Source organism: Poeciliopsis prolifica, unplaced genomic scaffold, assembly GCF_027474105.1.
Source record: "Poeciliopsis prolifica strain line A6 unplaced genomic scaffold, Auburn_PproV2 SCAFFOLD005, whole genome shotgun sequence".
NCBI classification, from domain to species: domain Eukaryota; kingdom Metazoa; phylum Chordata; class Actinopteri; order Cyprinodontiformes; family Poeciliidae; genus Poeciliopsis; species Poeciliopsis prolifica.
Window position 1 is genome coordinate 3054923 of NW_026562380.1, and position 24805 is coordinate 3079727.

General features: G+C 38.3%; 2 protein-coding genes across 4 annotated transcripts in view; one reads left to right on the forward strand and one right to left on the reverse strand.

Moving 5' to 3' along the window:
- The first annotated feature begins 1455 nt into the window (after positions 1–1455).
- On the forward strand, positions 1456–4745 carry mrpl2 (mitochondrial ribosomal protein L2). Of its 2 annotated transcripts, XM_055030032.1 has the most exons (8): positions 1456–1661; positions 1885–1961; positions 2043–2214; positions 2904–3045; positions 3126–3241; positions 3328–3438; positions 4300–4373; positions 4465–4745. In XM_055030032.1, exons 2-8 carry the CDS (start codon positions 1890–1892, stop codon positions 4672–4674), a joined length of 897 nt encoding a protein of 298 aa, XP_054886007.1. In that variant the 5' UTR covers positions 1456–1661; positions 1885–1889; the 3' UTR covers positions 4675–4745. The 2 variants fall into 2 exon arrangements, with proteins under 2 accessions (XP_054886007.1, XP_054886006.1); XM_055030031.1 differs by having other exon boundaries at positions 1885–2214.
- Positions 4746–4870: 125 nt separating this feature from the next.
- Positions 4871–24805, reverse strand: part of zmp:0000000755 (phosphofurin acidic cluster sorting protein 2) — a 51262-nt gene continuing 31327 nt past the window's right edge. The window contains exons 6-25 of one of the 2 annotated variants that reach the window (XM_055030022.1): positions 24131–24222; positions 23581–23661; positions 23187–23246; positions 21034–21185; positions 20175–20268; positions 18822–18905; positions 17360–17493; positions 17023–17155; positions 16812–16916; positions 15820–15926; positions 14840–14994; positions 14663–14773; positions 13381–13483; positions 12928–12960; positions 9657–9699; positions 9529–9571; positions 9259–9397; positions 8959–9182; positions 7983–8096; positions 4871–7865 (exon numbers count right to left, since the gene is read on the reverse strand). In XM_055030022.1, coding sequence (XP_054885997.1) covers positions 7750–7865; positions 7983–8096; positions 8959–9182; positions 9259–9397; positions 9529–9571; positions 9657–9699; positions 12928–12960; positions 13381–13483; positions 14663–14773; positions 14840–14994; positions 15820–15926; positions 16812–16916; positions 17023–17155; positions 17360–17493; positions 18822–18905; positions 20175–20268; positions 21034–21185; positions 23187–23246; positions 23581–23661; positions 24131–24222 — 2123 coding nt within the window. In that variant the 3' untranslated portion in view covers positions 4871–7749. The remainder of the gene's footprint in view (positions 7866–7982; positions 8097–8958; positions 9183–9258; positions 9398–9528; positions 9572–9656; positions 9700–12927; positions 12961–13380; positions 13484–14662; positions 14774–14839; positions 14995–15819; positions 15927–16811; positions 16917–17022; positions 17156–17359; positions 17494–18821; positions 18906–20174; positions 20269–21033; positions 21186–23186; positions 23247–23580; positions 23662–24130; positions 24223–24805) is intronic. The other variant, XM_055030023.1, reaches the window with a different exon arrangement.

The following is a 24805-nucleotide window of genomic DNA, read 5'->3' on the forward strand; positions in this document are numbered from 1 at the left end:
AAGCCTCTGCGGCTCTTGTTGCTTGCAGTGACGTCATGTCTTGTTTTCAGCCCTGAAACTGTGGAAAGTCATTCAACAGAGGCTCCACTGCTGGTAAAATAAGATAAAATAAAATAAAATAAAATAAAAAGATTTATGAGAAAAAAAGTCAGAATTTACAATTACATCAATTGAAAGAAAAATTTCAATTACATTTTAGGAAATTCTAGTTCTAATCTCAAAATTCTAATGTTAGTGAAAATAGTCATCTGGAAGTAATTAGCTTCAATAACACAAATGTGAGTTGTGCATTAAAACTACGATTTTTTTCCATGTCGACATTAATTGACTTTCAATGATGTTGATTAAAGTCTGAATTCTGCCTAAAAAGTAAAAATTCTGATATCAAAATCTTGTTCAAAAATCTGAGGAGGGAGTCAGACTTCATTTGATCAGTATGAAGACTAAGATATTTCACCTGTTTATAAACCTCAAGAGCACTGCTGGACAATTTAAACACAAATAAATGTAACATTTTATCCATACTGTAATAGCACTTTTAACGATATTGTACTTGATATAATCTTACATACAATATTTAGTACGGATATAAATAAAGAAAAACAGTTATCTGAATTGTTTATCAATGTTCCCAATCTTATAATGACAGAATAAAATCCATATCATCTTGTACAGTTAATCAGTTTTGGAGCTTTTTCTGTGGCTAATATGTAGCTAAGATCAGAATAAAAAGATCTGCGCTCACAGACTCAGTATTGATCAAAAATAAAACGTTTTATTTTTGCGATCCTGAAGGTCTGAGGCACACACCTTCATGCTGCGACAGAGCAAGACTGCCCCCTCGTGGGGGAATGGGAATTTTGCAGCGTTCAGAGAGTGGATGTGCACCATTTATCACCCAGCAGGGGAAGCCGGGTGATAAACGGTGAGCAAACTATTTAAAAATAGTGAAACAGTCAGGGTATCATTGCGCTGTAGAATGATTTTAGCGAAGTTAGTGAAAATATATGATAGGAAATGTATTGTCCACTCCATTAAAATCTAAAATAAATAAACAGCAAATCTACAAAGTAGTCATTGCTTCACGTATCAGAATATACCCGGCCTTCTCAATGATTATTTCCTGTCATTGTAAGACCTATTTCATCGTTGTTTTTAGGTTGTCAGCGATGAATGAAGTAGTCGGTTCAGATCGCTCTGGATGCCTCCTGTAGTCTCCATTTAAGAGAGGAGCTCCTCTCATTTCGCTTCTTAGTCATCTCTGCCCGAGTCACCCCCCGGCTGACGAGCAAGGAGCCGACCCAACGCCTCATTAACAAACTACAGAATTATAATAACCTAATTCTTGATGTAATAAAGAATATTTTTGCCTGGCTGAATAGAGAGCGACATGGATTTGTGTCAACAGTTCAGCTAAATATCTTAAAAACAGAACGTTACGTTCTTCGGCGCTTTTGCTTACGTCATCAGTGCGGGACATCGCGTGCAGGACTGTGAAGGACGCCGATCAGAAGTTTGGGATGGAATAATTAAAAAGATTAAAAACATAGGCTGGTTGTTGAGCTTGTTTTTGGGTTATGTGTGGAACTTAACTTAAAATCTCGGAGAAATCCAAAAACAAAACAGCAGAAAGCGAGCGGAAGTCGGTCTAATCAGTGTCGGTAAGCTGCTAATTCGTCAGTGTTCGTGTAGTCCATGTCGTAATAAAATTTATTGCCATTACTGATTAGTTAAAAATATTAGTTGTTTTAAACGTTCTTGTAATATTATATAATTACAGCCTTGAAAACCTGATTTAGGATCGTGTTTATGGGAATATTGATGTATTTTAATGAGGTTTGTGATTGAACACACGTTCCTTCTCTCTTTTGTTTCTTTTTGCAGCTGTCATGGCGTTGTCATGTTTGACCCGAGCTCTGCGCTCTCTGACTCTCTCCCAGCCTGCTCTGCTCTCTTCACAGGTAAATAAATACTCCTTCCCTTTTGCATCCACAGTTAACTTGCAACCAAGCGAGCTGTGCATCTCCTTTTTTGTTTGTAAGGCGCCGGTGGCTCAGCTGAAGCTGGGAACTCTGGTGCCCAGTACAGTCAGCCAGTGCAGAGGCTTCCTGACCACAGCCTCTCTGAAGCAGAACAGGACGTACTGGAAGCAGATGGATAAATACACCACAAGGCCAATGGGGATGAAAAAGACTGGAGGGAGAGATCACACAGGTGAGAATGATGTCATCTTCACCTTCATGTTCTCTCTCTAGTTTATTCCCTCTTGTTATTTTTTAGCATTCAGGTGATTAATAAAATAGGATGTTAAAGTTATCTTTACAGTGCTTATGTTTTGGTGTAGGATGGGGATCTGCAACATTTACAATCCAAAGAACAATTTTTTCCCTCATTCCAGCTAAATAGGTTCTTTAGAGCCACAAATGTTACATGACATTTTAAAAACTATTACTAAATCTACTACAGAAAATTTGTCATTTTTTAAAAAACACCCTTATTTTGTATTGTTGGCTTTCAAAAAAAAGCATAACTGAATCTTTTCTTGCTATAAACTTCAATATATTTATGTTTCTGGTGTATAGACATTTGTGGAAAATGAAAAAAAAATATAGTTTCCAAACTAATCACTAGTAAACAATCTTTCTAAAAACATGATCATTACTGTTGTGAGCATTCTGTTGTAATTATTCAACAAAAAACAACAAAACTGCCAGGAGATTTGAAAGACTTACCTTGACCAAGAAAACAAATTCTGAAGCACTGTGATCTGTTTGTTGTTTGTTGTAGATATTGACAGTTTCTTGTCAAATGTCTGAACTATTCCTCATATCAGCCTGTGCTAGCAGGCCTGCATTATTCCATTATTTAGGTTTTTGTGTTTCTTTCTGATCATTGATTTACAGGAAAGATTCGAACACGGGGCATTGGTGGAGGCCACAAACAGAGATACCGGTGGGTAGACTTCCAGCGATTACGCTATGAACCCAACAAAGAAGGTCAGCCTTTTGAAGAGAAGGTTGTCCAGGTACGCTACGATCCATGCAGGTGAGATCATTTCCTCACATTGAATTTCTGCTTAAAGAAAAAGAGATGAATTATACGTATTTTTCTGTTTTTGTGTAAAGGTCTGCTGACATCGCTCTGATAGCAGGAGGCAACCGCAAAAGATGGATCATTGCAACAGAGAAAATGCAGGCTGGAGACATCATTAAAACATCTGGTGTCATTGGACGCATGGCAGGTCTGAACCACATCCTCTCAGATTCTTGACATAGTTGATGACATTTGGCTGAGATCAGGTAATAACGTTTCGGAAACTCTTTGCAGTGTCTGCAAATGAAGGGGATGCTTACCCACTGGGGGCTCTTCCTGTGGGGACACTAGTGAACAACCTGGAGATTCAGCCAGGAAAAGGATCGCAGTTCATACGTGCTGCAGGTACTGTATAATTTGTGATACATTTTAGTAGCACTGTATAATATAACCTGTCTATTCCCAGATACTTTTTAGAAGAGTTATCCAAGTTCAAGGAAAGTAACCCAGGCCCCAAAATCTGACATGGTTAATATTTGGAAATAATAATCCATTAATTGAATTCTGAGAAAGCTGGTGAAGTAACATTTAAGTTCCTCAAAGGTTCTGGGAAAATTGAAAAAGTAACAATTGCATTTCTAGTACCATAAGGTTTGATGACTTTTTGAAATAAAAATCAAGTTACAGAAAGTAACATTTATGCCCAAAGAACCTCAGATAAAGTTCTGGGAAAATTAATCAAAATACAACCGTCAAGTTCAAAAGGTTTTCTGGGAAAATAACTGTTCTAAAGTTTAAGGAAGTAACCATTATATTTCATGATTGTAATGAAAAAACTTCATGAAAGTTCAATTAAGTTCACCAGAGTTCTATGAATGTTAATTGAAATTTACAATTAACATACAAAGAGGAACAATTTGGTTCAAAGAAAGCCCTAGAAAATAACCATAACTTTCTGATAGTTTCATTTTTTAACTGTAAAGTTTAATGAAAGTTCAGGAAAGGTTTTATCAAAGTCCATAAATATTCTGGGAAATTAAAATTAGATTTCTGGCAAACTTAAAAACTTTTGCAAAGTTCCAGAAAGTAACTATTGGGTTACAAAACAGTTCTGGGTTTTGATTAATAACCCAGAACTAATGGGTAATATGTTTCAGAAAGGAGCTGGTAGGTTACTAGAAGGTAGAAGCTCTTTGTGCTAGCCAAACTATTAATGATGTTATCTTCAAAGTATTTTAATTTATATTTGTTTCATGTGGTTTTCAGGCACAACTGGTGTTTTGCTGCGTAAAGTAAACGGGACTGCAATCGTTCAGCTCCCTTCAAAGCAGCAGGTTCAGGTGAGGTGGAACTACATCCATCTTTTTACATAAACTTAGAACAATTTCCTGCTGTGATGTGAACTGAACGATGCTATTTTGGTACACACAGGTGTTGGAAACCTGTATGGTAACGGTGGGCCGTGTGTCCAACATCGACCACAACAAACGGATCATCGGCAAAGCCGGTCGCAACCGCTGGCTGGGGATCCGCCCGTCCAGCGGCTTGTGGAAGAGGAAAGGAGGCTGGGCGGGACGGAAGATTAAACCGCTGCCTCAGATGAAGAGCTACATTAACCTGCCATTGATCTCCGCTAACTAACACAAAATTACTTTGTTTATATTTGGTCTGGGGAAAAAATAAACAATACAAATAAAGACAAGCTACTTGTATGGAAGATTAAAAATTTTATTAAACACAACTGCTTGTGAGAGCATGGAAAGAAAAATAAACAATATAAAAATCCAAAACATATTTACAACTATAATAAAACATGCAGAGTAACCCATATTTTTTTAGTGGTAAATTTAAAAATACTGTCATGTCATCTAAAATAGGGTTTGTGCAAAGACACTGGGTGGCAGTTCAAGTACCAGGAGCAATGAGATGGCATGGCTTAACTGGATTCTGACCTGTTTTGTAAGCGTAACACTGATGTTTGAAGTTTCTTTTGCCGAGTTGTGGTAATAGAGTGGGCATGCCTGCTCATTGATCCAGCCTTGTAAAACACCCATATGCTACCTCTAGAATCAGGAGGGAAAAACTGAGGTTAAATACACTAAAATAGGATTATAATTTGTTTATATGTATTAGAAAGGGATTAACCCAAGTGGCTGGTTCCCTCAAAACAGCAAAACTGTGAGGAAGTGTTGAGATTTCTGACTGAGAGTCAGTACCGACTCCTTCAATAAGCACGTTACAGGGAGAGACAGACGACCGGGGCTTCATGGGTGGTAAAATTAAGTTGCAAAACATCAGGGAACTTTAGCCCATCAACACAAAGAAAACTACTTTTGACTATACATATAGGTAGTGGTTTCCATTTCAAATATATCATCTGAAACACTTTAAAGTATGTCCTAATTAGAGTTACTATGCGTATAAAACCACATGAAAGTGCATTACAAAGTGAGGGAAATGTGAAATAACAGTGTTTGCATTGTCGACTTCATAGTTAGGAGTTCTGGAAATATATTTGCCATTCATGTCAAGACATAAAAGTTCACTATTTGTGCTTTCAATTTAGTGGAGGGGGGTGCGGAGGTTTGTGAGTCACAATAGTATATCCTGTAAATATTTATATACAGTAATTAAAAAAAAAAAAAGCCAGTCTATCAAAGCTTTAAAGTCTTCGCTGTACAAAAAGCAAACTCAAACAGAAGGCCCTTTGTCCAAAGAAAGGTTTTTCTATTGCGAAAGTTTTCACGTAACGCTATTCAGGGAGTACCATCGAATGTTGTGGCACACCAATGCAGACACACAGGCAGTGGACTTGGACATCTGGCCAAACTTTGTAGGATTATCATAACTTTAAAAAGCAACTGAACACTTGCACAGCGCTCAAAACTAAAGTCAAATCATTGTTCAAGTCAGAAAAGCTAACTCTTATTTACAGTGCTTCATATGAACTTGATCACATTTTTGCCATGTTGCAGCTACAAACTTCAGTGCATCTATGCGAGAGATATGGTATTTATTTGTATTCAAACCTCCCTAAATAAAATGCAATGTAATTGGACGAGCTGGAGCTCATGTGGAAAAATATGTTCAGATTTTGTCATGCATTCCAGAAAATCGACATTTATGCAAGAGTGCACAACAGAGCACTCTTGTAGGGGATGTGGGAAATATGGAAGAAGATTCAAAATGACTGTTTTGGCTTACTGTGAGCACATCATCCCCATTATGGCACCTGGTGGTAGCAGCATTGGGAGAGGAAGGCTGGTAAAGGTCAAGCTATTACAAGGTAGCAGAGACTCACAATCCAGCAAGATGACCCATTTAGCCAGGAATTAGATCTTATCAAATAACTAAAAGCAAAGGAATCTGGGACGGCTTCCATTAAAATACATTGAAGTTTGTGGTTGTATTGTAGCGTAATGCGAAAAAGTCAGCTTCTGAATACTTGGCACTGTATAACTCTCCCTCGCTCAACACTAAACCCCAGATCCTTCCAGTTTTTCTCCGACCAGCCACGTTGGAGCTGTACTCAAAAACACAACTGTAACTGCTTGGTTAGGACATGCACTCATCTAAGTTGACATTTGACCAAATATGGCGTGTTAACACTTCTAAATTAGTAATTCAGTAATATTAATACTGATCTCCACAGGGACCACAGACGCATTAAATGCACAGTTTCAGTTTTGAGAATCACACAATCTGAATTTTGGCTAAAGAAAGAGCTCTTGTGAACAGTCCGTAAAAACCAACTTTGGCACATCACTGCACAGTCCAGCATTAGCTAAAGTACTTCAGGTTAACTTTGTATATCTAGTTGAACACAGGGTGGTTATGATTACTAGATAAATGCTTTTACATCCTGAAACGTGCCAGAAAAAGCTAAATTGAAACACCTGTCTGGAAACTGCAAGACAAGTCATTCAGCTGCAACTAAATTTGGCGTTCAGCTGTACAGGGTTGAAAGAACATTTTGTTTACCCTGCTTCTAAGTGGTTGTTACTGTGCAGTCTGAATGCAGTCACCAATGCTGACAGGTTACAAATATAACATAGCTACATTCATCATAGCTACCTTCCAATGTCTATTTTTTCTCTTGATTTGCTTTAGTGTGCTTCAAAGCAACAAGGCAACAAGAACTTTGCACTCCTTCCTACAAAAGTTTTTCAAAAAATTAAAGGGACGCGTAAGAAAGCCAAGTTAGAAGAGTAGGATTCCATCTAGATTCACAGCAATATTCCAACTTTCAACAGCAAACACAAACACGGTCTGTAACAATCTCACACACATCACTGCACGTCACCATCACACTCCTCCATTGTCTATAGAGTAACAATAAATGTAGGATTTCACAGAAATAATAAAATGTTCAACAAAAATCAAAGTGCAAACACAGCTGCCATTACTGAAATGTGGCAAATTGTCAAAAACCTCAAAATATCCACAAATCTTACAAAATTGTTCTTTTCGTAGTAAAAAAGAAAGAAAGAAAAAAAAAAAAAAACAAAAACAAAAAAGCAACACCCAACAACATCAAACAAACAACATGAATTGTATACTGAACACGTGGTTTTTAGTCTGTAAGATTTCCACAGGAAAACTTTTACTTTTTACTTCTGGGGGCCCTGTTGGGTTTGTATATAATTCTCTTTGCTCTCTGGGTAAGACAAGTGCAGCTGAGAGTCTGGCGTTTGACCGGACGGTGGCCGGGCGGGGTCACACCGGCTTCGTGTAACCAAAGATTCCCACCGGGAAGTGCTTGACATGCGTTGGCCACTGGGCGGCGAGCTGGAAAAACTTCACATCATTCCACTCCACACCATCAATGTTGACTAAAAGGACCAAACAGTTGTGAGACAAATGCATGGGACATGCAGAAGACTTGAAGTCAATCTGCTGTTATTGCGTAAAATAAACAGCAGATGGCAGTGCAGCCTAGAGCGTCTTACCTCTCAGCATTGTGTGTTGGTGCTTGGCTGTGCAGATCAACCTGCTAATACCATCGATCACTTGGCTCTTAGAGTCCAGCTCTTTCTCCTTGGGCTTTTTGCTAAGGAAAATCACTGAGAAGGCAGAAAACATGAGCTCAGTCAGAACAGGTTTACTTAAAAAAAAAATTCTCTCGCAAGCCTGGAAACTTAATTTACTGACATGACAAAATAAAAACACATCAAAATCTCAGGAATATTTCAGCATGTTTGGATGCCTGAGGAGGAAAAAAACTTGATACAATTGCATCAATTTGGTTTTATTTTTAGAAAGGGTTCCTACTCATGTTTATTACGCAAATACAGTATGTCTCCTATTTCTAAACTTGTTCCTTAGGTAGATTTTTAAGGCACAAAAACCACAATACATCACAAATGTATGGCAGATATTTCTTCAGAGGTCAGGCTTTGAATACATAAGCAGCAAAAACCATAAACAAGAAGGACTAATGGATTAATGCATGGTCAAATAGAAGAATAGGTAATTAATGGATGAGAAAATTAAAGAAAACAGAGCTGCATTTTTTCCTTTCAAAACTCATCCTGGAACCTATTTTTAAAAAGAGTGTATTTCATTGGACTTGTTGGGCAGCATCTCACCTGCAACAAACATTGGTTCGTCACACTCAATTTGGAAAACAGGGAGGCTTTGTCCAAAGTGAACGAAGTAAATTACAAGCATCATCTCTAAAATAAAGTGAATTATCCTACAACATAGTCCATTTTTGGCTCTTAGAGCAATCTGATGCAAAACTGCAGATGAATAAAATCTAAAAAGTGTCTAAGCTCAAATCTTTTTTTTCAAAACACAGCAAGCCAAGACCATCAAGAGCTGGTGAGACAGATGACTAACTAAATTGGTTAGCCTTTGCCTTTGAAAAAGCCTAAAGTCCAACCTAAATCGCCAAATTCAGAGCTGCTAAATACCGATAGGTACCTTTCTTGTTCTTTTCCTTCGTGACCACAGTCATGGCCATGCTGGGTGGAGGAGTGAGTTCCCCTCCGCAGGGCAGGCGGCTGACTTGTAGCGACCGGAAGTTGCACTTGAGGGTGTTCTTCAATCCCACGTCCCTCTTCTCGCCCTCTTTCTTCTTCTCTGAGCCTTGCCAGGTCCAGTAGTCCACCTGGAGCCCCATAACCTCACTGCCTGAACACGGAGAGCTACAAGGGAAGAAGGCAAGGTTAAAACAAAACAAAAAAAATTAATACAAGCCAGTAAAAACATGATGCTCTGTACCCAGCTCCTGACAGGGCAGTGGACACAGAGGGAGACTGCGGTGGGGTACTCCCGATCTCCTTCCCATACGGGCCAGCCGATGGGGGCGGTGGGGAAGACAGGATGCTGGTATTGCCTCCCATCGCATCATCAGAATCCACTGTGAGAAATAAAATAAAATAAGTACATTAACTCTCATCATGAAAATAATAAAAGAGTTGACCAGCTTAAACATTTACACACATCAAAGTCCCAACTATGATAAAATCTAAAATAAAATAAGTTTCCTACTTGAGGTCGAAAGGCTTTGCTCCACTATTCCAACTTTCACAACCTGCAAGAGCAAACAAGCTTCAGAGTGAAACACAGCAGACATGTCTCAATCGTAACACATCCGAAATGGAAAAGCGAATCCTTACCCCAATAAATGGCACAAACTTCTGACAGGAATCCTCATCCGGGCTGTGAGCAGAGAAAGAGCGAGAGCGCTGTGAGGGTGGGAAAAGGTGTCTAAGCATTTCAGCAGTCGAGAGGTGCAGATGAACACTCAGTGTTCCTGGAGGAGAGATGGCTTAGGAATGGCTTTCACCATGTCCCTTCACAGCTGAAATGACTCAGGTGGAATATGGGATTTTGTTGGGAGGGGACGTCACCTTACAATGAGATGAAAATGAAGACCGCTCCTTACAACCGGAACTAGAGAGAGAATTTTATGTTGGCTCAAAATCTCTTCTAACAGAGAAGATTGTGGATTCTTAAGCAATGAGTAAAAGAAAATCTCTACTGACACATCCCTCTCCAGAAAAAAAAAAAATACAAAGCCTCTAATTAAGATAAACAGAAACCCAGGCAACAAAAGAAAAAGCCAAAATGCATTCAGACAACCAAGCGGTAACAGTGCAACTCCTAAACTATCTGGGGAATCGCCTGTCGGAGCTGCAAAACATCTGCAAAGCAACTTCCTCACAAAACAATCATCAAATGGATGGTTTCAACACAGTGATGCTCTAAATCTGTTTCAGGAGATTTTAGTAAGAAATAAATTAACCAACCAAAATAATAGTACTGAGAAGCTTCACACATCAAGAACTGAGCAACGTTTAAACACAATGTAGCACCCACCAATCACTGCAATTCCTAGTTAAGATGGGTCTAAAGCATCGCTTTCACTGAGCGTTATAGGCCACTGATGGTGTTCGCTACTATGTCTGTTTCCATTGTAAAAGCAGCCATACCGCACCATTCCTGGGCCTCCTTCAGTGGTAGATTCATAGGACGATGGTACGGTTAGGGTGGAGCTACTGGCATCACACATCACTGTCCATTGGTTGGGAGTCAGAAAAGCATCACTGCTTGAGACATACTAGTGTGTCATGTTTGTTGTTGCATTAGTATGACGCCACGCTAGTATGACTCCGACCCCGTGAGAGTCCAATTAGTGATGGAAACACTGTCCTGAGTACATCGGACCATAAAATACCTCTCCCATAGAGCCCAACGGAAACTAGAGATAAGTGACTGCTGCAGTAAACTTTAGAGAGTTATTTATTTTTTACCACTGGTACCATTTACTAAATGTAATTATTGCTTTGACTGAACATAATAGGCAATCTCTTAGACATTTGTTGACTTATGAAGATCAACATCGCATTTATAATAACTATTTCAGAATTTTTCTCCAGCTAAATAAATGCACTTAAAGACCGTTTTTCCTCAACTCTTCTGTCTCACATTATGGTACTGTGATAAAGATGAGTATATTTTTCCATGTTACCACATAATTATGGAGGCCCTGCCTATGTGGTAAAATCTTCCACTGAAAACACACTAATCAGCCATAACATTATGACTGACTACCAAACATACATTGGTTTCCCTTTTGTTGGCAAAACAGCTCCACTAAACCTCCAAAGGTGTGCAATAGTATCCAACAGTGGGTTCTTAAATCTGTGTAAGTAGAGAAGTGAGGTCCATCGGGTCTTTGAAGTCCAAGTGAACACCTCAAGCTAACTGTGCTTCACCCGGACTTATCTGCACCCTTCACATTTCTATCAGAACCAGCAATTTGAGCTACAGTAGCAGTAGTTCTTAAATTTTCATCAAACTATCACAATTTGGCCCTTGACAAACCAACTCTTGTCCATGTTTCGTGCATCTTAACTTTCAGGTTGAGAAGCAGGAACAACTTACAACCTCTACATCTATTTGGGGACAAAATGTTCACTCGCTGCTTGATATTTGATGTTTATTCTGGGAGAATACCTCAACAGGAACACTTCACATCCCAACCACGGCTGGCACACCACCCTCAGGTAAATGATACTGTAGCCTGAGACACAGGTTGAGGAGGTTCTTTCAATAGCTGCTATTTTGCACATTACTGTACTCTACAAGTTTGTTAAAATGTATTAGTGTAATCAACATTTCTCTTGTGCAATAATTGGATATTTGTTTTTTTTTAATATGTGCTATTGATTTTAAATTTGTTTTTATGAGCTTGTGAAACAATTTTGTTTTGCACTGTCTGTGAAGTGGTGCTGAATGACAAAGTGATTCTTCTTGTGTTTTGAATATCCCACCTGCAAACTAGTGCTATAATGAAGAAACAATCAGTTTTTCACTCCACCTTTCAGTGGTCACCATATGCCTTATTGATGTTCCAACAGTGAACAAAGCATGATCTTTTTCAGCTATTTTCACAGCATTCATCGACATACATGTTAGTATTTAGATTCCATGCCTTTCCAAACAACATTGGACATTTAGTTTTTGTTTCTTCAGTTGTTTGATATATTTTTTGTGTGTCTTTGTTCATGTGTCTTTGTGAGCTTTTGTTGCTCTACTAAAGTTTGGTACCTCATCCATTGAATACCATAATCATTGAATCAACATAATTAGCTTATATTCAGCCAAATTCATTGTTCTAAAATATGTGTGCATTAAGTAAAACATATACAAAAATGTTTAAATTTCTCGCATTACTTCAGAATCAAACTAGGTGTATCAAAGTACACTTCAGATGTGAACAACTGAAGAACCGTCTTTACGCAGGTCAATTGGGGTCATAGGATCATGACTTTAGTCAGAGCAAATTGTTGTCCACACAGCTGAAAAAGCAGAAATAGATAAAGACTGACTGGTTTATAAACATGTATCGGATGTAGTATTTACATCATCACAAAGGCTTTTATTGAATTTTAAACCTTCAAGCCACAATGTGGGCTATTCAAGTTGATAACAAAATAGTCTTAGATGTTTCTACAAAAATCAAAAGAGAAACTAAACAATAGTTTTGTAGTTTTGAGACAGCACAATATTAATTACTTTTGCTTTGAAAAACAAAAATGTGACAAATGATTTACGTGACTGGTTTGACTCTTCTACCAACAGAAGCACCTGGCTCTTACAGTTTTTACGATTCTTATTGTACTTTAACGCTGCCCGCGTGTTAGAACACAAACTTCATTTGTAAAGGCTTGTCTTAAAGGTTGTTAGGCAAATCATCACAGCAACAACACAGACGACAGAGCAGGAATCAAAGTCACAGCAAACCAGAGACACGGGTCAGGACAAAGTGAAGTTAGACGGATAATAGTGTGTGAAAAGGGAAATGTAAAGACACAGCGAGGAGCTTAGGCCAAATGGAGGAGGGAATAAAAAAGGTCAAACAAAAAGAGCTGAGTTAGATACCTGATATAAAAATCAAAATACAGACTTCTTTTCCTTGAAAGAGGGAAAGGGGGAGGAAAAGGAATGCAACAGTTAAAAACTGTGTTGTTTTAGAACCCGTTGACCAATTGGAAGCCATGTTCACTAAGACAGGAAGGGTAGTTAAAAAAAACAGTATGTACAAGTTTTTGTTCATCTTCTTGTCAATTTCAAAATCTACATTGGGCTTTTCCAATGACTGTCATCACAAAAAGCAGTCTAACAAAAAGCTGAATGCTTGTAAGCAATTCAAGCATTACCTTCATGCAGTTTAATGGATATTTACTTTAAGAGCTCAAGTTACGATGATGGTCAGGATTAGAATTAGAAATTATTTCTGAGAGAATATTTTTGGATTGCATAAAAAGCACAGATATAAACATGCATACAGATGCTGTATGAATATGGTTGAAAACATAAGTAATCCAGGTTTACCTCTTCTGTTTGTAGGTGAGCATGGCTTCTGAGATGGGGAACTGGTGGGACACGTTGGCACCGGCTAGATACTGAATAATTCGTCCTGCTACATCCATGTTGTCTGTAGAGAAAAGAAAGACAGATCATCAGTAAAGAGAGAGATGGATGAGGGCACGGTGCAACAAATTATTATTTATTGTTGATTATATTGATGATTGATCAATTAATTAGGATTAAAAAATTGGCACATTCTGGAGATTTTTCATTTAAACTGATATGTCTGATATTTATACATCAGACATACATCAAAAGATTCAAATAAACAATTACTTTTTCAAATAAGAAAAACATTGTATTGCTTAAAATGCAATAGCATACCAGTCCTCATTCTTATTTCAATGATCAATTCATAATGATTAATCGTTTCAGCCTTAGATGAGTGGAATAGATTGACTGATAAATCAAGGCAATTGATGGATAGATGTGAATCTTTCAAGCAGAATTCAACATAAATGTCTTGAAATACAAATATTTCTACTTCCTCACATTTTTCATGACTTTCTAGAACAGAGAGAGCCTGAGTTCTACATTCATGTCAGATCAACAAGTCTACATCTTCACATACATCAGATTGCTTGGAGACTGAACATTAATTATTTACATTCCTCCAAATGTGGGTTGGTACAGACAGGCAAAGCACACATCTGACACGACTGCATAACAAAAGAGTGGTGGGTTGTTAAGGCAGCTTCTGTTAAGGATAAAAGATTTAGAGAAAAAAAGAATGCTGAGCCTTCCCTCTTTCATTAGCTCCTTAGTGATGACTCAACACGATGTGCGAAAAACCGTGACTCTCTTTGAGGTTGAAATTAAGATAAAAAGTGGAGAAGGATTTTGGTAGCCGGGCTCGTTGATACATTAGAAGTGATCGTAGACAGTGGATTAAAAACGATTGGATGAGTGCAATCATATGTTCATGTTCAAGTTCACAAACAATAAATCACTTCTAAAATAAGCAAAATACAAAGTCAAAGAAAAATACATAAAATATGTCTAATATGAAAGAAAAACACACAAACAAAAGATGTGTGATGCTATTTTAACCTGGTTCTTAAGATGCTTTGCGGGGCGTGAAAACACTACCTGATCAAAAACCATCTGCTGCAAGAGACCGAAATCCCCTTCTCTGTTCAGCAGCTCATGACCTGAGCTCTGACCCAGTTTCTTTCCCTTTCAAGTTAGCTGCGCATTCGACACACAGACTTTCCCTTCAGCCAGAGTTTGGAGTGTCGAATCCTACCTGATGTGGGCCGTTCCGTCCTGCAGAACAGCTCCCTCCAAGCCGTGTCCATGAAGATGTTGTTAAAGCGGCTGTCGAAGGAGGCCACATACTTCGCCAGGGGATGGGAACCTGCATGCAGATTTGGTTACATACATGCAGCATCTTCAGGTTTAATTGTAACTCCAGTCGACGTACCGATGGGAATAACGAGGAAGCGTATGTAACTGAGCCAGTCTGGAGTTTTATTGGCAAGTTGCTCCACAAAGAACCTCAGGACGGTGCTGAGGTAACTCTGGTCGCCTGCAACGGCCACTTTTATTGTCGGTGGTGTCTGAGCATTGCAGTTGCAGCTGGAAGGTGTTAAATAAAGGAGGCAGTGAGTAAAACAAAACAAAACAAAACAAAAAGACTCTGGCTTTAAGAAATGTAGGTCAGAGATGTTGTGTGAAAAATTAAAGCCTGCCTGAAAGAAAGATTTGTATCTCTATAGGATTGTTGCTTTAAAACAGGTCAGCTTTGTTTTTTTCCCCAAAGATACACATTGTATCAAACAGATTTTACAGCACAGAGGGCTTAAAAGTATCTGGAAGACTTTTTCAACTTTATTTAAGCAGCTCTTTTGATCTTGCCACAAAAAATTGTTACTTTTTAAGACCAGCTAAAACTGAACCTTCTAGATGAAATCTAGAAAACAAATCTGCAAAGAAACAAGGTTGAAATTCTTCTATAATGATAAGAGACTTTTTGTCATCCAGTTATTAGGCTAAGAGGTCATTACATCAGGGTGCTGTATGCTGGATCAGTATTTAAAAAGTGCAGTATTTTTATTATTATGCTGATTACATTCTAAAAATATCTCCACTTTTCATTTTGACTCACTGTTTAAGATTATAACAATATAACCTTGCCTAAAAATGACACGAAAGCTTGCAGAGATGACAAGCAGAGACGACGGATTTAGAAACACTTGTCTGGAAACAGCGGACTTTCAAACAACGACTACACAGACAGAACACATCAGCAAGAAGAGCAGAAGCAACCTGGAATCTTCTGAGGAGAAGCCTCCATAAACAAACGCAGATTGGCGAGATTTAATCCAAATTACGGGGGGAATAGCACTCCCTGATTAAACGTTGCATATAAACAAAGCATGTGCATGTGGGCAGGCGACTCACAATCTCTGGATGCGTGTAACGATAGTATTGAAGGCAGCCTGCACATCAGCAGCAGAGCACGTGGAGACAATGGGCTGGCCCTGTTCATTTAGCAGGTCGGCTACGTACTGCACAGAAACACACATGAGAGAGACACAATGAGTTAATGTATAAGCGAGACTACGTCTGAAAGACAGCAGAAGCAGGACGATCTGAGAAACATCCTGCACACGACGTGGGCTCAAATTATGACACATATGATCCCAGTATGTATAAGAAGGGTTTCTACAGATTTCTTGTGTTAAATCTATCATTTATTATGATACATTTCTTATCATAGAAAGAATTTTTATTTTTTGTTACAATAAATTCTGATTAACAATGTTATGTGTTGTTGAGATTATTATTTGCACTATTTTTTCCACTCTTTATTTAATGAGAGTATCACTAAATTTAAAAATATGATTAAATGTTTGGTAATATAAATTACACTATTTTATGTGACTCGTGTCCTAAAGAAGCGTTTTACAAACGTTTATGTTTTTCAATCAAACACATGAGTGTATGATTGTTGCGTCATACACTCATGACGCAACAATCATGTTGTCCTACAAAAGTAAAATGGTTCTTATCACTTTTACTGTTATCACAATAGCACCATAAAGCATTGAGATAAAACTTTAATTATCATATCACTGAAATAGAATAAATGGGTGATAGGGAATTATCATATCCATATCAGCCATTGTTGGATGTTGATTTGTTGTCTTAAATCCCCAGACAATAATTTTCAGATTTCATTATCAATAATTGACCGTTTTTCTTGTTTAAATACAAAGGATCGAGATTAATTTATATGCTTTTGCTTTAAATAGAAATGGATGAATAGCTAAGAATTCCAAGTAGAAAATGAACAAAACTCTTTACTTTCCCAGACTATAGAAACCCAGTGCTATTTTAGGAACAGATTATTGTAAAAATAAGTTCTGAAATGTTATTTAAGGAAAACACACCTGTCCTTGCCACTCTGTCGTGTTGATAAGAATGATGCTCTCTGGCAAGCGTTCGTCTGAGATGAGGATCTGGTTTAGCTGGTCGTACACAGACTTCCTGGGAACCTTGGAGAAAAACGAGGAGCAGAGACTCTGAAACTGATACAAGCACATGCATCAGCCAAAAACGGAGACAAGATCCAGTAATGTTTTACAGAAGAGGGGCGTTTACCTGTGCTATCAGCCGGGAGTCTGGGGAACACTCGCTCTCCATGCTGCTGGTCCTGTCGCTCTGAGCCTTGGAGTTCTGCCTGTCTTTCATGGAGGTGCTGCGAGGACGCCTCTGCAGCCTGTTCTCCACTTTACTGAGAATACAAAACGCAACCAGCTCAAAACATATGACCGGTAGAGAGAACAAGAAATCTAACGATCTAGACACAACTTGTGAATAAAAAGGAAAACACCCACATGGACTCAGTCTGATTAACTTGCATATTTAGATACTGATGTTGGTTTGTGTGGCATCCAGTTATTGTGTTTATTCTCAGATGTAGTGATCAGCTGCTCACCTGGGAGACATGTGGTTTTGTGACTCTGTTTTACAGAGCTTGCCAACGGTGCTAGGGATCCGTTCTGTGTTGGCATCCCAGCTATTAGCCTCCCCAACTCCACATCCACTGTTTTCCGACTCTGGCTCCTGGGCCTAAAATAAAGAGGAGAAATAACTAGAGTTAAACATATTTTATAAGCAAATTCCATACTTTTAATTTTCCCATCTTCCCAATCTTCAACTCTTTTTTGGCTCGTTATACAAGGACAAATACAAAAGTTTATTAACAAATTAATTTCAACAGTGACCAGACTACGGCTGCATAACATAAGTAAAACATGTAATATGTGACAGTAATACTGAATGTTGTGATGATGGTATGACTTGCAATAAATAAACAATTATCTAATAATAAGATAATTTATCTTTCTGAATTTGGTTCATTTGAAACACAGACCTTATATTGTGAACAAACAATAGAAATTGTTTACTTCCATCTAAACAAGGTTTTACTGAAAAATTAGCGTCAAGCTTACATTTGATGTTTCAGCGTGGAAACAACTTAGTTGTAGTTTCTTTATGGCTTCACCACTTCACTAAAAATCTCATCACATTGTGTGAAGTACTGAGAGTTTCCAAAAGAACTTGATAGTTTTTAATATCTTCTCATAATAGCTTTTGAAATTACATTTATTTTAGATTTCTTAATTCTCCCTAAGCCTAGATCTTTTTATTGCATAAAAGTCTCATTGTATTTTCAGATCATTTAAATATGTTTATGCATTTTATTTTATGATCCAACAAGAGCAAAATTACATTTAAGTTGGTGTCCCGTTTAAACCCAAAAACCTTGGATTTGACCCAAAAATAAATAATGGAAGCAATATCCGAAACAAATTTTAATATTTTTTTTTTTCTCATTAGAAAAAAATGAGAAATTTAATAAGTTTTCAATTGAAAAACAATTATGGGAATCAAACCTAGCTCATCAATCTCCAGTAGTGTCTTCTCCGTCTACCAGTTGGAGAACAAAAAAAGATGTTGCTCGTGGCTTTGCATGGAATTGCTGAGGTTTTTGGTAATTCTAAATGCCAGTCATGACAGAAGAGATAAAAAGCTGTGGTTTGTTAGCAGGTGGCTGAAGAAACATCTACAATATTCGCTTCAAATTGGTTTAGTGAAGCAGATTGCTGAGACGGCCGCCCTGTGCTCGGAGGGGGAGCCATGGCTGAATGAAAAAGGTTAAGCCGACCCGGCAGCAAAAAAACAGCAGGAAACTCAGGGACCTCTCTCAGTCCTCATCATTCAGAGTTATCTTTGTCTGCCCTCACATACTCTCTCTCTTTGTTTCTTTTTCTCAAAGGCCCAAGAGAGGAGGAGGCGGTGAAGTGTAAAGGGAACGGTTGGAAGGAGTAAATGTGAGCAAGAGATGCTCCAGAGGGGTTTGGTTTAAATTATGTGCCGCTGTTCCAAAAACATACCCCAACAGACGTTTCTGTGATGCTGTCATCTTGATATCGGCTCCCCTGGACTTTACATCTGTCCACAGTCAGAAAGTCTCCACTCTGTAGGGGGGAAAACAAAACACACACACATAGCTACATTAGATTATATTCTCCATGGACGTCACTTTGTAGTTTTTCAGACAGTTCCCAGGATTTTTGTGTTTGACAAGTTTTCAAACTTTTTCAGACTCAAATTTCCAGAGTTTTTAAGTATGAATACAAAAGTTTGCTTTAAATTTACTGTACATATTGCTACAGTAAACAAATAATCTGCACACAATGGATGGATGGCTGGATGGAAAATAGATGAGTAGATGGATATGAAAATGGATATCAAAACAGAGCTAGACAGATAGAGATAGAAATGAATGGATGAATATAAAATCCGCACGGATGGATGGAAGGATGGGAGTAAAAATGAAGAGGTGGGTTTATAAAAGGAAGGAAGGATGGACATCAGATGGACGAATGAATGATTTACACAATGTAACAGAAAATAAAGTCTGGAAATACAAAATGTTTTTCCAGATTTTTCATACTTACTTTCATTCAGACTTGTAAATGTTCATATTTGTCAAATTCTATATTTTTCCAGACTGTAGTATCCTGAATGACCTAACGGTCTAATAGTTGTGCTATTCACCGCATTAATTTCACCCACACATCTAAGCCTTTTTGCGTGCTCAGAGTTAAGACATTAAAAATATTCCTGTGCATCTTGTAACATCTGGGTTAATTCATTTCAGTCAGAGATCAAACAACTTCCCTTTCTGGCTGCAAGACATGTTTATAAAGTTCCACTGCAGCACAACAAAATATGGGGCTACAGCAGCCTCTGATGCTTTGGGCTATTTTATTACAAGCTCAAATGGATTCCCAGATATTTATAAACGGCCGCCCTCCCTCACATCGTTGGATTCAACATGCCTCTCCTGCCCTGCCCGTGTTGTTCTAATAGGCCATAAATCTGGGAGTAGGAGTTCAGGGCTGCTCCGTCCACTCTTCTTTCTGGAGCATGGAAGCATAGTTGTGTCTAAGCTCGTGTGTTGATGGTGCTGAAAAGGTCATCTGGTGACACTCCCTATAAATACTGAGAGCTGCAGGGGTGGACAGGGCGAGGACTTAAGTCTTCATCCTGTCCTAGTGACTGCATTGCACTCAAGCTCAAACTCTGATTCCCTCGACCTCAATGAGCCGAGTGCTTACAGACGTTTAAACAAAGCTTTTTTTTTTTTTTACACCAATAAAACAAATGAAACTGAGCCCTAATGATAAACAATAAGCCTAGAAGACAGTTTGTTCATCCATGGTGATTAATGATCAACTTACAGGACAGGATAATTCTCTCTGCTGACTTTTTTGGCTGTGTATGCTTCCGATCTCAGTCTGGGAGCTGGAGTGAGACATTCCTTCAAAGAACGGCCTAAAAAAAAGAGACGATATTTTAAATATTAGGAGTTTACAACTAAGGGACAATAAACTATTCCGCTCAGGCTCGTTTTCGTAAAGGAAACAAACCTTTAGAAGAATCTTATCTTGTTTCAATAATGGGAAACCTTCTGATAAAATGAAACACTTTTAAATATTAAGCATTACATGTAAATATTCCCAGAACAGATTTACAAACAACAGAAGACAGCAACATCTGTGTCATGTGGAAGAAATAGAAGATAAACTCACTTTTGAATAGTTTCACTGAGAAATAAAGAAGCCTGTAATAATACCAGGGGTTTAACAGTACATGTCATTTATGGTGCAGCATCTAGATTTTCTAATGAATTAATGCAAACTATATTATTTGTCACACCAAACCAATAAAATGAAACCCTTAAATAAGAAGACTTTAAAAAAAAGTCAAACACCCTGTCCAGTGTTGGAGCTCAGACAAAAGCAGCTTATTAAAAATGTCTAACAAGTATATATTTTTTGTCATAATAATTGAACAAACTAAAAACATTAGACTTTGGTTAAATTGTTTTGGTTTTAATTCCATGCTACAACAAGTAAAACACAGAACAGACATAAAACCTCTATAATGTCCAAGGCTGCTTTGACTACAGCCAGAATCTATCAAATCCATCCAGCTGCTCTTAATTCTGGTGCTCCCCAAGGTTCTGTACTGGTTTCGTCTCTATTTAATATCTATTATGGTAAAATTTTTATAAATTGGGCTCTAAGAAAAACATACTTGAGTTTAGGCTTTGGAGTGCTCAGTACGCTCTCATTGTCCTCCATCTCTGGCCCGCTGTCGCTCTGGTTGTACACCTCCAGACTGTCGTAGAGCAAATCCAGATCCTCCTCAACCTCCTGGGTCTGGTCTACTGGGTCAGAGTCTAGCACCTACCACACACAGAAACACACACACACACACACACACCTTTAGTACACTGCAGACACATATTTTTCTTCATAGGCATGACTTCAGGAAGTGTACAAATCTAATGTTGGTTTAGACTTCTGGACCAAGGAAGGCCAATACATTTATCCTTTAGTTTTTTTGTTTTTTTTTAATGATAGTTAAAAGGTAGTCGAGTCCTGAGGTGCTGCACAATGGGGATTTATATCATAGGAAGTGCACACAGGCAGTCTTGTGGACTAATCAGGTGATTAATGCCACTCCATAAGAGCAGAAGCTGGCGGGAAGCAGATAAACAGTCTGTCCCCCCGCCTCCTTCTGCCTGGGTATTTATAGAGCTGAAAAGCCTTGTACATTACCCAGGCACAAGGAAGAGATTAGTGACAGTGAATGTGATAAAAGATCACTGGGCCACCTGGAGCTTTCAGAAACATCCAGAAAAATACAGCACTGAGGTTGGTGTGAGTGAACATCATTAGACACACAGAGCCTCCCAGAAGTTAGAACGCCCCTTGATATTTTTCACCTATATTCTTGTTAGAACTACAGACTTAAATGTGAAGTGTGAGGTGTATTTGTATTTAGCCCTCCTGGGTCAACACTAAATAGAGCTCTTCTAGGCAAGGAATTTTTCTGTTCATTCGTCTTTTTTGACAAACGGCTCAAGCTCTGACATATTAGATGGAGAGTGTCTCACGGGCCCAATTAAAGTCTTTTCACATATTCTCAACTGCCTTTAGGTCTGGATGATTTTACGTCACGATGCTTTGCTCCAAGTCTTTCCATTATAGGTCTGGCTGTATGCTTAGATTTGTACTGTAGCACAAACCTCTGCCACAGATATTTTTAGGTTTGTACCAATAAATCGGCTCCTTAAGTTCAGGAGATAAGCTGACATGTGAAACCGACCTTATTCACTCATCTTATGCAAAGGTCAGAAAATCAGCCAATGTCCCCTTTTTCTTTGCCCTGAGAGAGGTTTGACTGCCCTGAGAGAGGTTTGACTGGCTCACCCACCCACCAGGTCAGGTCTGCATGAACACCCGCTGTTGCCAACTTAGCAACTTTTAGAGCAACAAAAATCAACATCAGCCAAAATCAGAATCAGATTGACCAGAAAACTGCAATTGGTGCACCTCTTGTTCTATTTTGTATGTTTTGCAACCTCTAACATCTTCTGCCTTGTATCTAACAAGGCAGAAGCGCCATTCAGCTTCTCTGTCCTTCCAGCAGAACTACATCCCACAGCATGATGCTTTCACAACAGTGTCTCAGTGTGCAGTGTTAGCTTTCTATCTGATAAAGTGTTTTGCATAAGTAAAAAAAATAAATTAATTAATAAACAGCCCAAGTCCAATCTGATCATTTAGGCTGCTTCCCCTACATAGCTTGTGGCAATCCAAAAACAGGAAAGCTGTTAAAAGAGGAATATAATGTTTGACTTTCTTCCTATGGATTTTACATTTTGCAACCTGTCTATGCTCATTCTACTAGCTTAATATAGTTTAGATATGAGTGAGCATCTGAATCTTACTCCCAAAAAAAAAGAGCTAAATGTCTCACTTTTAACCTTTTATACAGTGTCTTAAACAGAATCCACAGAAAATATATGATAAAAAGTAGATTAGTCATCCATTCATTATAAGAAGTAATGAGTTAATCAAGCTGTAAATTATTTCTGTATGAATCACATCTATGGGGAATGTATGAATCAGACATTAATTAGCTGCAACAATGCCTGTAACCTTGTTTTTCTTCTACCTTTCACTGCTCTGCAGTAAAAAAAGCTATTCAGGCAGTCAATGCTGGGATTATTTTCTGCTGCCTCAATGGCAATATAATAACTACAAGCATCACAGCTGACTAACTTGAGACCACTTAACAGTCTGGCTGAGAACACAGAAACAACCCAATAAACCTTTTCTTTTGTGCTGAAAAGATGTTTGGGTAACAACAACAAAAAAAATAAAGCAGCTGTAGCTTACCTCGTCAGTAACCTTGAACCTCTTCAGCAGAGCAACAAATTTCTGCTTAAAGTTTGGTTGCTATAAGAGAAGACCCAAAAAAGGTGTAAATACGAGCAAAGGAATAAATCTCGCATTTAACAACCATCTCAGCGAGGCCTAGATTTCTAAATTATTCTTGTTACCAACTACTGGATTACTTATTTTTTGCAAAAACCATTATAGTCAGTTCAGCGAGCCCACATTGGTCATTTACACGCTCATCCACATCCTGCTAATGGCTTGGACAAATGGAACAAGCTGTGCTACTTCTCCTAAAAGCTTGTGGAACAGTACGCTACACGTTTTATGCTATTCTCATGGTCAATGATTGGCGAGCATTAAGCTCTTTGTGACAGGAGAGCAAGCCACTCACCCTGGTCATGGAGGTGGTTCTGATCATTTTCCTGCGGGGTTTCTTGGGCTTCCGGACTTCATCATCTTCATCATAAATATCCTGACATTAAAACAAATGTAAATGAGACAAGAGGCTATTCAGTTATGCCGTGTTCTTTCCATTTTCAGATGATGAATTCAACACTGCTCCATTTAATGGCCTAACCCAGCTATCAACACAGAACAGCTACATTTAAATTGAGATTAAATAAACTACATGGGTCACTGAAGATGATTAGCTACACTGGGTTTTATTTTGGGATTTTGGAGAAAAGACAGCTGAACACAACTGTACATCCCACTTTTCAGACTTTTAATTCCAAAACAATCTTTAGAATAATTTATTTGTTTCCTTCCACTTCACAATTATGAACGTTGTGTTGGTCTATCATATAAATTCCAAATAAATAAACTGCAGTTTGTGGAAGCTACAGTGATATGTTCGGCAAACAGCTCAAAATAATGTGAATGTATACCTGATTTAACAGAGAGCTGCAGCACAGTCACAAAATGATTGTTCTGGCACTAACCTGAGCATTAACTGCGTCATCACTGGCCTCCTGCTCCGACGAGTAGCTGTCATCATCGTCCTCTGAATAATTATCCATGTCAGGGGAGCGGTCTGAGGTCAACAAATGACAGAGATATCGGCTACCATAAAGGCTATGATGATAGAAAAATTATTTTCCTTTTTTGGGGTTTTAGCAATAGTTCTTCTTAAAAGAGAATACAACATTTTTATGCAACAACAATAATCTTGAATTTCTAACCTGATTTTCAAGCATTTAAAAAGAAAAATGTGGTGAGATGTTGATTTTACTGGACATTTTTTGAAGATGTGGTGGAAAAGCTTTTCCCCATTTAATTTTCTTTCAAGACCACAAATATTTTCAGCTTAAAAATCTGCTGTTTATTCATTTGGAGCAGCTTCTTCGTTATTCCTTTCGCCTGTGAAACATCCTGTTTCATGCTCCAAGGTAGGATGGATGCTATTAAGGATCAATGAACGGAGAAAGATAAACATCTTTTCTTCCCCCCCTTCCCTCAGAGTGTCACTCGTTTCATGCTTGCCGCATGAGCTCATGTGTTATGTTTGAGCAGCTTCCTTAATAACATCTAGAACAGTGTTGGTCTGATCAGAACAGCAGAATAATGCCATGGAGTCCGGACTGGACCATCACCGACCAGAAATAGAGTGGTGAAAG

What these genes read in the sequence shown, in the direction of transcription:
- mrpl2 (XM_055030031.1), top strand. Translation starts at nt 1,890, where the DNA reads ATGGCGTTGTCATGTTTGACCCGAGCTCTGCGCTCTCTGACTCTCTCC. An exon ending in GCAGTTCATACGTGCTGCAG is followed by an intron (nt 3,439 to 4,299) that starts GTACTGTATAAT and finishes TGTGGTTTTCAG; the next exon opens with GCACAACTGGTGTTTTGCTG. An exon ending in CTTCAAAGCAGCAGGTTCAG is followed by an intron (nt 4,374 to 4,464) that starts GTGAGGTGGAAC and finishes TGGTACACACAG; the next exon opens with GTGTTGGAAACCTGTATGGT.